We start from the raw sequence: 17477 nt of genomic DNA on the forward strand, positions 1-17477 counted from the left end.
GCTAGAAAGCATATTTTATGCTCCACAAAGAAGCAAGTGTGGTTTAATAATGACTTATAAGAGCTGGCAGAGATAACCTTGCTGATTTACTAAAGAAGTCTGGAAACTTTAAAGCTAAAGGTAGATTTTTTAAATCTACTGTGATTTTTCACAGTTCTGCTGTTTGGACCATGAAACAAGACTATCCAGTTTCTGGTTTTTATGTGAACAGGATGAAAGGAAAGTAAAACAAAAGGAAAAATTAAACTGATCACATAATCTGCTGGGTATATCAGAAGAGTTCTCCTGAACTAAGCTCACAGCACCAGGCATGTGAACATGACTTCTGATAATTATGTTTTGAAAGGAAGATCTTTTTTAAAAGAAAAGCCAGCAAGATTCTGCTCTGATTTATACTGCTTAAAATCGGAAGAAAGTCCTTTTACTACAGATTTATTTCCGTGCAAGAAAGCACAGGCACTGAACCTCTGGCAGTTCAGTCTCCCTGTTGAAATGGAAACAAGCTCCAGTTTCAGGACTGGAATCCATTTGCCGGGATTCATAGAAACTAGTATACATATCTTTATGTATCTCTGTATACAAAGGATATAATAAACTATATCCTGCTTTAAAACAGCATTCCTTTAAAGTCTTGTACACCTATTTCGGAAAGCCTTTCCTTTGAATCTGTGGTTTCAATCTCAGGCTTAATGCTCGACTCACGCTAATTTCATAGAAGTAATATTTCCTCCCTTTTATCACAGATGAACTCTGTTTTGCTTTGCATTTAGAAGCAATATGCCTTTGAAATCTGTTTTTCTTTGTGCTGCTTTTACATGGGGAAAAACTAACACTAGGAAACATTGGAGTGGGGTGACAACTGACAGTATGTAGGCATATCTGACATGCAAATGAATGCTCCCAGTCCATTTACAGCAATGAGTAAAGGCTTTTCTGGCTCAAAACAGAAAAGGCTTTCTGAGCAAGCTAGGGTGCCTGCAGAGAGAGAACTTGCAAAAAGGGTTTGTTTATAAGTGGGGACTATTGCAAGGCTGTCTCTTGCTTGTTATGTACTTTCCATAGGATGGCTGTCATTCATCAGTTTTCCTATTACGCTACTCTGAAAAATACTGGCAAAGGTAGAAATAAATGGAGATTCTCGTGCAGGATTTCTTCTGAGCTTGGTTTTATATGAAACTCTTGCAATCTATGAATCATTCATGTAGAAATAATTTCATGTAATAAAGTGTCAAATAGAAGTCAAATAGAGTAAGATTATAAGATTCCAAGTGTAGCAAAATTAGCCAACCCCCCAAACCACATAGTATCGTCCCTCTGTATTTTTTTCCTCAGTAACTGTTATCTCTGCAGGAGCTTGCATGGTAGAAGTAACTTCTACCTTCACAGACTCTCTCCTGTTTCTGGCACACAATCTGCAAGGGTGTAGGGAGCCCTTTTGGGAAGCTCTGGTTTGTGCTCGTGCCAGGTTAGTTCTTCCCTGGAGCTGTGCAGCACAACTTTCCTTTTTACGCAGCATCACAGTTACAAGCATTTGTCCTCCTTTTTCCAAATGTCAGCCTGGAAAACTCAGCTGTGCCTCCAAGCTTGGCTCTCCTGGCTAAACAGCACTGCCAGTTACAGGAACTGCCCAAGCCAAGTGTGGGTCTCACCCACAGCCGATCCCTGCCTCAAATCCAGGCTGCAATGCGGCTCCAGGAAGGTGACCAGGTCCATAAAATGCTAGGGGAGTAGCTGATGGGCTGTGCACAGAGCCCAGGTCGCTTACAGACACAGTGACTCAAAATCATCTGAGGAATGTATCAAATGAAGTTAAGGGGATGCCCTTTTAAATTAAACTGGGGAAGCCATCTGACATCCCAGACCCACAGTCCATGGAGAAAGTTGAGAACTGCTTGACCACACAATGCTATCTAGCTGCACAGACAAAAGCCTGCATTAAAAAAAAAAACAACAATCAAACCATAAACTACAAACCACATTTTACTAATTGCTTTTCTTACATAGCCAATTGCTGTAGATGTCTCAGGGACATTACGCGTTTGTGAACAAGAGATGAGTGTCTTGGATAATATCTCTCCTTAAATGAGATGTACTCAAATGTGCTGTAAAGAAGGAGTCCCCATGCCAGTAAAGAGCTCCTGGACTACACCAGGAGCTGTTGCTGTTAATAACTAACCAGGAGTCCCAACGTTATGAAACTGCCTGAGGTCAGGCAGTTATAGGAGTGCACAGCTGTGTCTACCTATTTTGGCTAAAGTAATTTAACTTTTGTACCCTAAATCCATATTTGATGTAAATGAGGGTGGTGGGGAAGGAAGGGAAGAATCAAATAACCTCCTTTGGCACTTGGCTAAAGGAGTTAGGAATTTTAACTCAGGACAATTTTTACAGATCAGAAACCTACTGAAGTGTACTATGACATTAAAGTTTTATTAGGACTTGTTCGAGATGCATTGCATAAGTCATGTGTTATTATCTGCTATCTGAAGTGCAGTGCCCTGAATTTGTGTAGGCAATAGCAATAGCAATGGAGACACACTACATGGCATTCTCTACGTTAACTCCTTCAGAACAGTATTTTATAAAGATTGACATACAATTCAGCCATGTCCACAATACAAATGTGGCAAATGATCTGCTATGATTTTTAGCTCTGAGTCAGCTGCTATTTTTAGCATCTCTCTTCACTGTCCTACTCCCTCTCTCTCAGCTCACATTTTTTGAAAGGTCTAAGGTAGGCACAAACCTTTTCATCACCTTAAAAACAACATTGGACTGGCTTCCCCAGTTGCATGGTGGAGGTGAGAGACATGGTCAGTTCTAGGTGATGCTGATAAATTATTTACAATTCCGAAGATTAGCTCAAGTACCATTAGGGATACATAATTTCAAGGTTCTGTACTTTCATTTACAGAAAGTTACAGGAAATACATAGCTACAGAAAGCATAGTTATGTCAGTCAGAGTTAGATTTCCTGTAGCCGTAAGGGCCAGAATTTTTTTAAGTACCATTTAACTGATGTCTGTTTGCATCTGCACAGAAGCAGCAGTGACTCAGCAGCATGAATTCTCCAAAGCCTTGTTATTTTGATTGGAATGGCAAATTTAAATTAAGCACATAGGTTGACTATTGGGAATGGATGCAGTGAGAGAAATAGAGAGGAGATTCAGACATGTAGCTAAGGGACAGGGAATTGGGGAAGAAGAGAAAACAAGAGGCAGAAGAAACAGAAACGGAGGGACAGAAAAAGGCTAGCAAGGGTGGCTCAGAGCCCAAAAGTATGAATATTTGTTGTCATTCGAGTCAGGATTAGCATACTCCATAATATTCATGCTTGGGGCATTTGCCACAAGGCTTGGGGCATTTGCCACCAAGCTTCAAACACCTGCTGCAAATTGGGATCCAGGTCTTCCTCATTCACAGGTGAATGGTTGCTCTAACCTATTCAATATAAAGATGGCCAAGGGAAAACACCCTTCTTACCCCCATCCCTTCTTTTGTGTAGAGCTTTATGTGGTAGGTCCATTCAGAAAACCGTGTCTAGCAACTTCAGTATGCAGAATATCTACCCTGTAAATCCTGATAATACATAGTTCCAAGCTACTCTGTACATTAAGGCTCTGTACTTAGAGGTGATCTTAAATATGTAGCTTGCAGCAGAAATGTAGAAGTTGGGGAACCGTACTGAGGAAAAATTAGGAACACAGACAATCTTGGATGCTGCTGCTTAAAGCAGCAGTTAGGCATTGATGTCTTTTATAGATATAGCCACAAGTAAGTGCAAAAAGGTTATATTTTCTCTTTGATTTCTTTGCCAGCATCCTACTGCTAATGGAGTGCAACCTGCTGTGGGAAGCATCCCATCCTAAATTTACACCCAGCGTATCTCTTGAGAATAATTTTTATTTCTCATACCCAAACTCAGATGGGCATTTGGCACAATGTAATGTATCTTTTTTGCTTGAAATATTATTCATGATTTATCATTTTTCCTGGAGCATCTGACATGAGTGGAACATTCTATGTGTTCCTTTCAAACACTTGGTAAAACTGCCTCATCCCACTCACTGATGTTAGTTCTTGCTGCTGATCTCAGCCCAATAATCACACGCCTCCAGCAGCTATTTACGTTTTGCTTTTCCTCCTTTCCCCCCTTCTGTTTTTTAATTTTAAAAAGGACACTGGGAACTCTATGGAGCTCTTCCTCTTTTTCTTTTTTTTTTTTTTTTTTTCCCCACAAGTTACACAACCAAGTGTATACCCAGGCTAAAACAAAAGACACATGAAAAAGTAACCTCATCCAACCAAAATTTCAATATACTTCAAAAGCATATGTGAACTGTTGCTGTTGCTCTAAAATTATTCTTCAACAACTATATTTACAGGAGTAGCTTCTGTTCCACTTAACCAAGATTATGCTGCCACATCAATAGGAAGCCCGAGCCTAGCATTGCAACAAACATGCAAGTCTACGACTTCCCAACACAGGGCAACTAGTTTTTCACATACTATAGTAATATTCAGCTGTACAAAGTCATTTGCCAAAACTCACAAAGTAGATCCATTCTAGAGTAAGAAATGGAAGCTGTGTGTCCTGGCTTCCACTTTATTGCACTATGCACCAGATCTTATTACTTCCCCAAAGCAAAATAGCTTTAATGGAAGCAATTATTTCGCATGTATGTCTTCAGGGAGCAATGCAAGAGACACAGTAGAAACAACTTAGGAATATTACAGTGGTCATGAAATCCTTTTTTAACAGTTCCTAGGGAAGAATTTTCATACATGAGCGCCTTCAGTTCTACATTTAGAGTCCAAATCAGCACTGAAATATTTACATGCTTCTCTTCTACGTGCTTGATAGCAGTGTCCAACAGCAGCAGCTCAGACGTCCTACTCAGACAAGCACATATTCAACTGGGCTTCCTACTGCTGAAGGCTGGCTCGATTAACTCTCATAAGATCTGAAACATTCTGTGACTTTCCTTCCTCCATGCAGCACAGAAAACTTGACTTCTGAATACAAGTACACTATGGAAAGTTTCCCACTTTGCCATGTGTATTAGACACACAGAGCATACAATAGAAGACACACATACAGAGAAATAACTACTCAGTGGGTACCACATAGCTCGTTATGTGAATCTGCGGGCTTTCTGTAACACAACCAAAATATATAAAGCTCTCTCTCACCAAGGTCCGAATGCTCTGGAACCAATCCAATGAGATTGCTATTCAAAACTGTGGTGGGTTAAGCTACTAACAAATTTTACTAACTCTCACCTTTGCTGTCTGTAAAGTTCCGTATACTAAGAATGTCGTTAAGATCCTGATAGTGGTTCTGCTTAATGTATGTTGTTTTCTCAGGAGTGTCCTGAAGTTGCATTGTAACCTCTTCCAAGTCTTTGTCCAGCTGCAAAACAGAAAGAGTATGAATTCCTAAAAATTCAAGAATCATTGCTTCAGGTATCTGCAGTAACTGCATAGCTTTCTATAATTAGACTAGAAGGCAGGTGGTAATGCAATTGCCACACTGTGCCAAACACAGTTTTCTTACAACACTACCTCTAAAAATCATGCCACAAGTAACAAACCACATTCATCTGTGATATTGCACACAGGCCATATGAGAAGAATAAGCTTTAGTAGTTGAAAGTTTAAGCAATTCAGGTGTACTGCTGAATGAGAAAGAAATGGGAATTAGAAAGCCCAGTCTGAAAACCTCTCTACTAATTATTACTTAGGCATACAAATGTGGCATACGTAGCTATAACCTCTTTGTTGAGTCAATCAAATTATCGAAAATACAGGAGAATATAAGTGAACTATGGCATCAGTGTCATTGTCCAGCCATGCAAGTGACTGCAGTCAACTCTACTGGGAATGTTCTGTTTTCCTAAAGATTATTTTTACTCCTTTTACCTTTCTTAGAGAGACAGACTCCTGTTGGACTTTTTGTTTGTGTCCTGTTAGACTTTTTGTTTGTGTCCCCACATGTGTGAAATTCCGAAGAAAATCCAACTCACAGTTTTTAGTTTTCGGGCTGAGAACGCTCTATCCTTCTGTGATTTGAAAACACCCCCATCTTTTGTGTCTTTTAGCTAGCACTAAAATGCCGTTGCAAGCATAACTTTCCAAGAGGGAAAAAAATGGAAATGAGGGGGAAGAAACAAAAATCCCAGTCCTCTCTCCCCCCAAAAGGACCCTTTAGGACTAGAGGGAGAAGGACAGAAGCACAGATGTTTTCTGACTGGAAGAGCCGCAGCACAAATGCTGGATTAGTACACCCCTACCTTTTAGCACTGGGCTGAACACAGGGTACTCTCCCCACAGGCTAACTTGTATTCAGTTGGCTACAGCCTCAGTAGAAAACAACCACACACGAGCATCCTAATGGTGATCTGGGATGCTCTCTGTAAAGTTGGCCAGGATGTGGTGTCCAGAGTATGTCCCACTCACTACTGGCTTAACTGAATTTTAAAAATGCTAAATTTAGATTTACATCATTTCCTTACAGAACTGGAACAGAGCAACTCAAGGTAGACAAGCCAGAGATGTAGCTGCTAGCCATGGCAGGGCATACTCCAAATCCCCTTGACAATGAAACTCTTGTTTGGACCTATGGGTTCTGGGTATTTAATTTAATCTATTTAAGCAAAGCCTAAAAAGATCAGCAGGGCCCTGCGTGCACTAGTATGTCTCAATTGCCCTGACCAGCCTTACCTGTGATCACCATCATGAGACTTGCAAGGCATAGACTGAGATCTTGGGAGTAGAAAAAGCTTAGTAGAAAAAACTACAGTAGGACAGAGAAACTGAAATAGCCAGTAGCAAGCTGAGCCTTCATTAGAAATTGTAAGTCTCTCACATGAAAGGGGCCTGGCAAAGCTGAACTAATTTTCTTCAAAAAGGCAGAGATAACTTTTGCTTTTGGAGTCTTTGGTAGCCTGAGTAAATGCCTTTTGATTACCTAGGCAATTGTTGTTAGTTAAGACCTGGATGAAGAAGTAATGGTAGCAATAAAATACCTTTTCTTCAAGGTATAAAAATGCTTCACAGACTAGACAAGAACAGGTTAATTTTTTGTAATATATAGATCAGTTAGGGTTATCTTGTCTGACAAAATGGGCAGTCTTTGAGGCTGATTTGTCATTGTTTGAGATCTCCTGGGCAAGGATGGACATAATTAAAAATATACCTGTTATAGCTCTAATGGGATTAATACACTCCATGTACTTAGCCTTTCACTCAGTAGAGACTGAAGAAACTACACAGTCTTTGTGCCAAAATGGTCAGCTTACATGATCATAAAGGTCTTTTCTACCTTAAGAAAATACGTGATTCTGTTTCATGACAGATGTAAAAATCAGTCTAGCAAGTTTTTGAGCAAACTCTCAGAGAGGATGGGAAATAACAGCAACAGCAGTCTCTGAACTCAGCCATGAACAGGAACAAAGATAGCTCTTAAATGCCCCTGGGGCTGCGGGTCTCTGTTACACTGGCATGTAAAGGTTGCACTTTTAAAGCTATTGCTCTATGGTGCTCAGCAGGGCCATGTGGGTAATTTGCCTGCTACAAATAAATAGGGGAAGTTTCATTTTAATTTGCTAAGCCACATTTTCATTTTATCACACCTGCTAAGTATTTGCTGTATTAATTAGCTATTCATATCAATCATCTGTTTCCTATTCTTTAAATATTTTTCTATGGGGAAAGCTAATTTTGTCCTCTAAAAAGTAGTCAATATTTAAGCAGATTACAGAATTGCAACAAAAACAAATACAAAAAAATTTCTTAGGCAGTATATACAATAAATAATACCTCTGTAATTTTCATTCTCAAGCGGTGGTTCTCTGACTGCAATCCTTCTAATCGAGATGTGCTGGCCTGATTGACGCTGGTGACTGATGTTGATGTTTTTGAATCTTCTTTCTTTTGATTTTGGGTGAACTGAAATCGTCTGTTCTGTGTGGCTGCATCTGGATTTGTCCTCAGTGTGATGAGCTGAAATGTTTAAAAGCCTTAAGAAATCCTGTCCATGGTTTATTTTTTGTAGCTATTTCTTTTGTATCTCAAAATATCTAACGGCAAACCAAGAGTTCCTTTCTGACTTTCAAGTACAAAATTCTGGAAAGTGAGCTCTGCTTGCCATGTGCAGTACTTGAGATGATTTCTGAATAACTTTACCGAGTAGGTTGAACCAAAATGATTTTGCAAAGGGAGGTGTTCAAAAAATTAGGAAAATCTAATTTAAAATATATTTAACGGGATTTTTATTATGTTAAAAATATATTTTAATATTTCATGAAACATATTTTTCTCTTTCATTGATATCTTTACACTTTCAAAAGATATCTTCCTTCTTTAAGAAAAAAAACAACCCAAGCCCTTTTCTTCCCAACCACAGTTTCATCTGAAATTTCTCCTTTCCTACTGTTACAAGTAACACTCAAGCAGAGAGAGGCATGAAACAGGAGTATTAACAGAAAGAACTCATGGGAGATTGCACTCGAGATAACAGAAACTTAATTAGGTTTTAGTGGCCCAAAATAGACCGAATCTGTTCAAATAAATTAAATAAGCCACTTAAAAAAAGGTTAACCTTAAACATATTTAATTTAAGCAAATATAAGTAAGATTTAACACTAAGTGACAATGTGAAAATATCACCTCGACATGAGGAGAGAAAGCTACTAGCTGTTTGGCAAGGGAGAGAGAGCTTCTCAGATTACTCTAGAGAATACAGAATTTATGAGTACTTGCCAAGCAGCATACATATATATTTGTAACCAGACAAAGCTGAAGGAGCTCCCTGCCCTGAGAGCATAGTCATGGCATCATAAATCCAAAGGTGTTGAATTGTCTGAAAAGAGAGAAGGAGCAATCATTTTGTAAGCACAGCACAGCCAGGTTTTGTGGTACAGCCCCATTTTGGAATTGGTTCTTCTTGTTCTTCAGAGCCTCAAACTGTTTTCTGCAGCTGCGGTGGCATGAATTAAGGACCTAACTTCTGATAGAGATCTGACTGAGCAGACACTGAAGCACTTGGTTCCTGGCATGTATTCACAGACCAAGTTTGCAGATCAGGATGACGCTTGAAGACAATAAATTTCCTTTTTCAGGTGATAAAGGAGATGGAGAAGGTTGAGGTACTCAATGACACCTTCACCTTAAGTCTTCACTGGTAAAACTTGCCTTCAGAAATCCCAGACCCCTAAGACCCCTAAAGCAATTGAACACAATAAGTTCACGAAACCTGATGAGGTGTATCCCTGAGGACTAAGTGAGCTGGCTGATGTAATTGCGAGACCACTCTCAATTACCTTTGAAAGGTGATGTTTACTGGGAGAGGTTCCTGAGGACTGGGAGAAAAGAAATGTCACAGATGTGTTCAAGATAGTTGAGAAGGAGGATCTGGGAAAATACTTCCTGGTCACCTTCACCTCAGTCCATGGAAGGTGATGCAGCAAATCCTCCTGGGAACCATTTCCAAACATATTAAGATCAATAAGGTGATTAGAAGCAGTCATCATTGATTTATGAAAGGGAAATCCTACCTGAACAACCTGATAGCTTTCTTCAGTGACATGCTTGGGCTGGTAGATGATGGGAGAGAGTTATTTTTCTTGACTTAAGTAAAGATTTCAACACTGTCTCCCATAACATCCTCACAGTCAAACTGATGAAGTAGTGACCAGGTAAGTTGTCAGTGAGGTGGACTGAAAACTGGCTGAACTGTCAGGCTCAAAGGACAGTGGAAGCCAGCCACTAGTGCTGTACCTCAGGGGTTCACACTAGTACCAACACTGTTTAACATCTTTATTAGTGACCTGGATGGTGGGATAGAGCACACCCTCAGCAAGTTTGCAGATGATCCTCAAAGATACACCAGATGATTGCACTGCTGTTCAGTGGGATGTCAAGAGACTGGAGATCTAGGCCAACAGGAATCTCCTGAAGCTGAGCAAAAGGAAATACCAAGTCCTGCCTTTGTGAAGAAAGAAGCTCCAAGCACCCACCCAAACAGTCTGAAGAGTGTTTGTTTGGAAAGCAGCTTTTCTGGTGGAAAGGGCACTGGGGACTGTGGTGGACACCAGGTGGTACATGAGCCAGCAGTACCCTGAGCCAGTGGAGGTGATCCTTCCCTTTCTACTCAGCTCTGGTGAGAGCACACTTGGAGTGTTGTGTCCACGTTTGGGCTCCTCAGTACAGGAGATACATGAGCGTACTAAAGAATACCCAGTGAAGCGCCACAAGGATGCTGAAAAGAATTGCAGCCTTTATGATACAAGCAGAGGCTGATGATTGTTTAGCCTTGAGATGGAAGAGATTAGTGGGGGGAACATTACTAATGTGTACAAATACATGATGGGAGAGAGTAAAGAGGATGGAGCCAGACTCCTCTCAGTGGTGACCAATGAAAGGAAGGGAGGCACAAACTGGAAAACAGGGAATTTCATTTAAACGTCCACAAAAAACTTTTTCTACTGTGAGCATCATCAAACACTGGTATAGATGCTCAGAGAAGTTGGGGAGTATTATCTCTGGAGATAATCAAGACCCAACTGCACAAGGCCCTGAGTAACCTGCTGTAGCTGTCTTCCTAGAGCCCCCTGCCTCTCCTCTTCCCCATTTCTTTGATTCTAATTAGGCTGGTTGTAATGACTGGTGTGTCTAACTCCCAGACCAAAAAATGCATTAAAATGAAGTTAAAGGTGAAGAACAGTAATTACAAGGCTTCTTAAATTAGCACGCAAAAGTGTTACAAGATAAAAGCTCTGCAATTTTATGTGGTTTAAGTTCAAGCTGAATAGAAGATGTTGGCTCACACTGTACAAGGGATGAGGTTAGATGATCTTTTTTCTTTTTTTTGCTGGACATAAAGTCAGTGGAACTTGTGTCTTGCTGCCTCACATCTGTGCAGATTCAATTTCAACAAAGAGTCAATGCCAAATAGACAAAAAATGCTACCAACACAGAAAACTAATGTTTTAATCCTGGCCCCCCAGTACTGATTTTGCCTTGCTGCTCTACAGGAAACTGGATCAGAATTAATGTGTTAATGCCATTGCAGTCAACGATGGTACGCACTCGGTGGGTGACTAGAAGTGAGCACAGTGTTCTGTCTCAAAAGGGATGGAGCAGAAAAACATAATGACATGGAAGTCTGATAAACATAGATAAACATGGCAAAAGTTTCATGAAGAGAGAATACATATTAGGATTGCTTCTAAAGAAGTGATGAATATGCTGAAAAATACTATAGGCATATTGGCCCTTAAAAATATAATTAGAATAGCAGTTAACTTCTAACAGGAAAAATATACACAATGTATTTTGAATTCTGCAGATCACTTCTACAAGATATCCTTGAACCCAGAAATCTATTGTTTTAAAAATTTTTGGACATTTTTTCATCGAATAACAAGAATGCCTACAGTTACTGTAAGTAGGACGCAGTATAATGGATATCAACATTTGTATTTGAGGATACATTTTAATGGAGAGAGTAATGAACATTTTTTCCCCCGATCTATCTTACTCTACTACGGCATTTTCCTCATGTTTTTCTGAACGTGCTTGGTGCTGAACTCACTGTCAGTGGATGAAATGGACATTTAACAGGAGAAGTATAGTAATTGCCATGTTATAAGTAATTAAGATTAGAGCTGACAAGAAGGGGAAAATGTCATGTTTCATTCCCTAGTTTGCCTACATCATTGAATAGTTGCCTATTCAGATTCATAAAAGGGCTGTGGGGCAAAACTGAATTTCACCACTGTTGACCCAGGAGACTGCTGAAGGTTAGTTAAAAGAAATGTGGTTTAGTCTGTATAGCAGAGAAGTAGAAGTACTCACCCGGCCCAAAGCCATGTTACTGCTTGCATCTGTCTGGCCACAGTTTAATAAATAAAAAAGTGCAGTCTTTCAAGTCTTCATTATCATTTCCTGTGCTTGATGAGCCACAGGCTTCAGTATCTCACCAGCAGTCTTCCTATGTCCCCAAAATTGTACTAATTGACTACATACTTGTTAAGGGGGGGGAGATTTGGTGCCTATCTCACACTGACATCTTACCTAGATGTACAAACTGGGTGGTGTTGGATCAAATCTTTTGTGGGGTCCAGACAGACTGTTGTGAAACCTGTGCTGGAGCAGACTGCAGGAGAGAGTGCTTGCCAACTGTCCTGTTGTAACTGTGGCACAGCATGGCGAGAAGAAATGTAGGGCAAAATATATGAGTGCAAGAAGAAGAACTCTCCAGCTGTGAAAACACTCACGTGGGCATTGGAAGTGCTGCATTCCAGCTCCTCTTTCAACCTCTTTTTTTGTATCTTATCCAATGACCATTTTTAATGCAAAATAGCTAAGTATTTGGAAACCTGACTATACATAGTATGAGATGAAGTACTTCACAAAGAAGGCTACAGTTCATGTTTGTATTTTGAGTAGAAAGAACTGAAAGGACAGCAGGGTAATTGGGGTTTAAAAGAGCAGATGAAGGGGTTAAAAAAAGGAAACAGAAAAGTCATTTCAGAGCCTGTGGCAGCAGAAAAGGATGCGCAAAGGAGCATGAAAGCAAAGGGGCAGAAGAGCATGTCACAGCATTAATAATATTTTCTCTTTGAAGAGAGTTCTGACATTCTGTAGAGGTATTTTTGGCATCAGAGTTTTAATATGCATTTTCATACAGCTTATACACTTAAATCTTGCAGTATTTCGAAGTACTCTCCATTGCTGTGTTTATGAATGTTCCCTTAATTTAGAATGAAGTTGTGATTCTTCTCTAAGATCCAGAATAAAAATATGACTATTTATATCTGTACAGCTTTTTAATATTTGAGAAGTGAATTGCAGAACTTGTAAAAACATCCTGGTTAGTCTGTCCTGAAGAACAAATTACTTTGCCTTTTTGCAGATCAGAAGTCAGATGCTATTGCTAGTCTGTACCTCTAATTTCTTTCGGAGGGAACACTTTGAGATACATTTTTTTAGCTTGTTCCTTTTACACATATAGTTCTTGGAGCCCTGTTAGAATCATCACCAGGGACGCCACTTAGCACCAGAACCTATTCACTATAATTTGCTCAATACATTGATTGAGCATGGACCAGTAAAGAGTCACAAACTGGGTGATACACAAATGAGTATCAGTACTCATCTGAAAACCTAAAAACAGATTCCAGAGGTGAAAGGACCTGCATCTTGACTCTTTTCTTGCAAATGTTTCAGACATCCAACTGCACATGACTCTGATTTGGGGTGATAAGCTAGGTTTATGCAAGTCACTTAAAATGAATGTAATTATATGTCTTACTTCAAAAAATCAAATATATTCTCCAGTACTTGAGGCTTTGCTTAAAGTAAGCTTACATAGAAAACAGTTTTCCCTTCATTCACGATCTGTCATATTCACGTCTAAAGCTTAACTCTACAAGTGAAACGATCAAGTTCCAGCCCTTTGTGGGTCAGTGTCTTCTCAGTTCTTCCAACAATGCACAACAAATACATCCTCAGAATCCAAAAGAACAAAAAGAACAAAAAGCATATGCGCCCCAGTCTGTGCCTCACTTAGCCCATTAATATACCCGTTCATAAATATAACTTCAGTGTCGGCATCTGCAGAGTATTTTCCTCTGAAGTACTGATAAAGCCTATTGCACCACCATACTTGAATACCTTAGAAGTTTCAACATAGCTGACCTTACAGCATGCTAGTGAACCGAAAAGGCCTTACTGTTTTGTAGATAGAGAAGCAGAGATCCTGATTATCGTGCTTAGGGTACATAAGAAACATGGCAGAGTAGGCAACTGGACCTGTCCCTCCTGAATCCCCATTTACCACCATTTCCAAAAAGTTCCTAAAAGTCAGAAATGGAGACTATTCCATTGAAATTACAGAAAACAACCTGTTTTCCCAGACACAGATTCAGTAAAGATATAGGCATTAGAAATGCATGTATTCACACTCCTGTAACTGCATACTCCACTTTCTCCAAAATCTCATGAAGGTTTGTTCTTCCTCCCAGGATTCAGAAACAAGAGATTATAGATGGGTTTTGTTTAGAATTCACACACGTCCCCTGTACTTGAAAAGGCAATGAACTTTTACATATTTAATCACAGCTACAAAACAGAAGGAAAAAAATCCAGACCCATGCTAAACAAATTCACCTACCTTAGGTACAAACACAAGGCAGAGAGTAATGGTGCTGCAGAATATTATGACTAAAGCAACGATGCAGAACTGCACATTGGGTTGGTCCCGAGTAAGGAATGAAACAGCAGCACCAATAATACACATTATGCCCACGTTGTATACACTCATTCCAATGTACTTGCTATCATTCAAAGCAGGAATGCTGACATTTCGTGTCTCCCAGGCTAGGAAACACCCAAATAACTGAAATGGTAAAAGAAGGAAAAAATATTATAATTACAAGAGGAATTGGCTGACATCCAGAAAAAGCATTAATTCAAAACTGGTATGTTTTTGTAACTTGACAAATACAGGTGATATTACAATACAGAGACATACACCTACCTTTACCCAATATCTAATTACCTATGTGATTTGTTTTGCTTGCTAAAACAAATTCCTGCTCTCACAAGAAAAATGTGAAACTTGGAATTAGTTGTGATGGGAACAAATTTCTCTAAATGCTATGTCTATCTTTATTTTATACTTTTAGCAATTTTTAGAGACAGTCCTTCCTGTTTGTTTTCAAGGATTACAGTAAAGATATAATGTGCATTGTTCTTTTAGCTACTTTTAGCAGCTGTTCTCAATATACTCTTATCAATCCAATCATTCATTGTATGATTATCACCTACATTAATAAACAGCAGTGCCAAGATGCGTCCCATGGGAGACAAATGTACAATGTAGAAAGAGCCACCCTAGTTGTTCAGACTGCAATTATAATGTCTTTTATTATAGTGGGAGTTGGTAATGGCCTTTCAATTGCAGTTGTCTAATGATTTCTGGCATAAAACATTCTTGTGGCAATTTTTTGTTTGCTTTTTTCTTTGGTGTATTTTTAAATTTTAGCCCCTTTGTTATTTGCAACATGCTTTTGTAATTCAGCAGGAGAAAGTCTTTAGTGTAAGGAATCCATCTTCATCCCTTGAAATTTAATTAGATTTTTCTACAACATGAACCACTGCAAACGATTATTTTCTTTCTCTTGCGTTCCTCAGAGAAATTCTGGCAATGCAATAAAACCATAAATGAACTCAAGAAGTTGTAAATAGGTAATCCTGCCTACAGTCTAGGCAAAGCCCGGTGAGAGTGTATGGTGTCCTGTGAAGAATGACAGATAGCAGATGGTACTGAAGGGATAGGAAGGACAGAGGGAGGAATCATCGCTAAGACCCAAGACATGGTTTCTATGTTTTCTAGCTTTTTCTGATCACACTGCAGGGACAGACAAGAAAGAGAAAGAAAAAAGGTGCACTCCCATTGACACTGATACCCCTCCTCCCAGACCATCACATTTATCCACTACCATGTCACGGAGATAATCTTCTCTTTTATACAGCTGCAACCCATGTGGTAATCCAGGAAATTAGAAGTCTATGATCATGGCATTTGGGAATTAATTGCAGTTGCCTAGTAAAAATTTACCTTTTGCTTTTTTCCTGTGGGAAAAAACATTAAAAATTCCAAAGGCAAATAGCTTGGACTAGAAGAACACTGGTTGCCAGTCAAGCAGAAGAGAGTTGGGAACTGACAGATTTATGTTTGCTGGTCAAACTCAGTTTTGCCCTTACATGCTTTCAACTGTAATGTGTCCAACAACTGGACATCAATAACTGCAAATTCCTTGACTATTGGCTTAGTTTTTACCTCAACTAACAATGGCAACAAACCCAACCATTTGTGACTCAGCTGCTTGAACTCCCACAGAAACTAGCAGGCTGCAGCCACCTACCTACTCACCCAGGCACTTCAAACCAGGATTTACTGCTGAACTGCCAGCCCTGCCCTCCCATTGCTGAGCTTGTCTGCAAGCTTATTTCATTCTCTTGCCTACAGCACATATGCCACCCTGCCACATGTTCATGTGCAGACCCAGCTGGAAGGCTTTGGTGGATCAGGCACATCCTCTCAGCCCATGGAGTGCGGCAGGCTGGAGGTGCTGCCTAGTCCAGGCAAGCCTCTTGCTCACCCACTTTCCAATGCTGCCATCACTGACACAATGCGTATCAATATATGTAAGTGAGGTGGCCCTTCCCAGCAACAGCAGAAGCAGCTGCCCTTGCAATCCTTACCCAATTCTTCCTTGGCACCATTCCCACCCTGTCCCCTCCACACACTCCTGCAGGACATGATCCTATCCAGGGCACTCCCTTGCCTCCTTGTCCTCTTCTGTTTTACTGATCTCCTCTAGTAGGACTAGAACCCACAACTCACCCCTGCTCCTTGCCTCTTCCCCCACCCTTCCCAGCAGCCTAAGAAGTGCAGGAAGCAAAGTAGTAGCTGCTGCAGGCAGAGCATGGGAGGGGGGCTACTCTTGAGGGGTCAAGGTGTATGTAGGCAGATATGGGGATTCGGAAGGAGTCCCTGCAAGAAAATGGGCATGTGAGCAATCCTGCATATGCGCAAGACTGGTAAAGCCCCAGCTTTGGCAAGGATATGATGAGGAAATGACCCTGAAAGAATGAGGAAGAACCCAGGAAGTTAAACAACTTCAGGGTGTGGGTTTGGGTGAAGAAGGAAGTTTGTACAATGTCAATGTGGCAGTTTTTATCCAATCAGAAGAAAGAGCTTAAGGAGCATGTGCAAAGCTAACTGTCCAATCAGAAAGAATTATACCATGTGATTATATCATGTGATTCTCACCTGTATTATAAAAGGCTTGCTTCACCACACTAAAATTGGCATTGCTTAATCACACTGATAGTCTGCACTGTCTATATCTCCTGCAGGCAGATACCTGGAGCAGAGATGGGTCTCAGAGCTATTCAGGTAGGGCAATTGAGGTCAGTAAGCCGTTTATTGAGTTGGGTAGCTTTGTGTCAGAGAAGCAGCTCATCCCCTGATATGTTTTCAGAGCTACTCAGGTAACCAAGATGATACTTACAATAAGGAAGGATGCAGGCAGGGCTCCTCTGCTGTTGGGTCTGGCACTGTGCACAGATGGAGCAGGGAATGTACTGACTCCTTAACAGGCTATGCAGAAGCAAGTTGTCCACTGTACATACCTGGCTGCACTGGGGACATACACTGGTGATACCTTTTTTCAGGATACAAACCTATTCCTCCCAGACACTCCACCATCTCAGAGATTGCCTCTTCTGCACTCCCTACACTCACGGTGCTGCACAGCTCAGCTACGCTTTAAATTTACACTTTGCCAGACTCTGAACTGGCAAACAGGCTTGTCTGGGCTGAGCTGTTTTGAGGGGCAAAAGGAATCCTTGTGTGTATGTCTATTCATGTTTTTAAAGGGATGAGACCCTGATTAACTATA

The 17477-nt window shown here is 40.3% G+C and overlaps 1 protein-coding gene across 3 annotated transcripts in view; it reads right to left on the reverse strand.

Moving 5' to 3' along the window:
* GABBR2 (gamma-aminobutyric acid type B receptor subunit 2) overlaps positions 1 to 17477 on the reverse strand; it is a 489241-nt gene that overhangs the window by 13326 nt on the left and 458438 nt on the right. For all 3 annotated transcript variants that reach the window (XM_074824225.1, XM_074824235.1, XM_074824243.1), the window contains 3 exons: positions 14180 to 14404; positions 7822 to 8004; positions 5284 to 5413 (listed from right to left, as the gene is read on the reverse strand). In XM_074824225.1, the coding sequence (XP_074680326.1) occupies positions 5284 to 5413; positions 7822 to 8004; positions 14180 to 14404 (538 nt within the window). The remainder of the gene's footprint in view (positions 1 to 5283; positions 5414 to 7821; positions 8005 to 14179; positions 14405 to 17477) is intronic.

Source organism: Strix aluco, chromosome 1 (assembly GCF_031877795.1).
Source record: "Strix aluco isolate bStrAlu1 chromosome 1, bStrAlu1.hap1, whole genome shotgun sequence".
Lineage (NCBI taxonomy): Eukaryota > Metazoa > Chordata > Aves > Strigiformes > Strigidae > Strix > Strix aluco.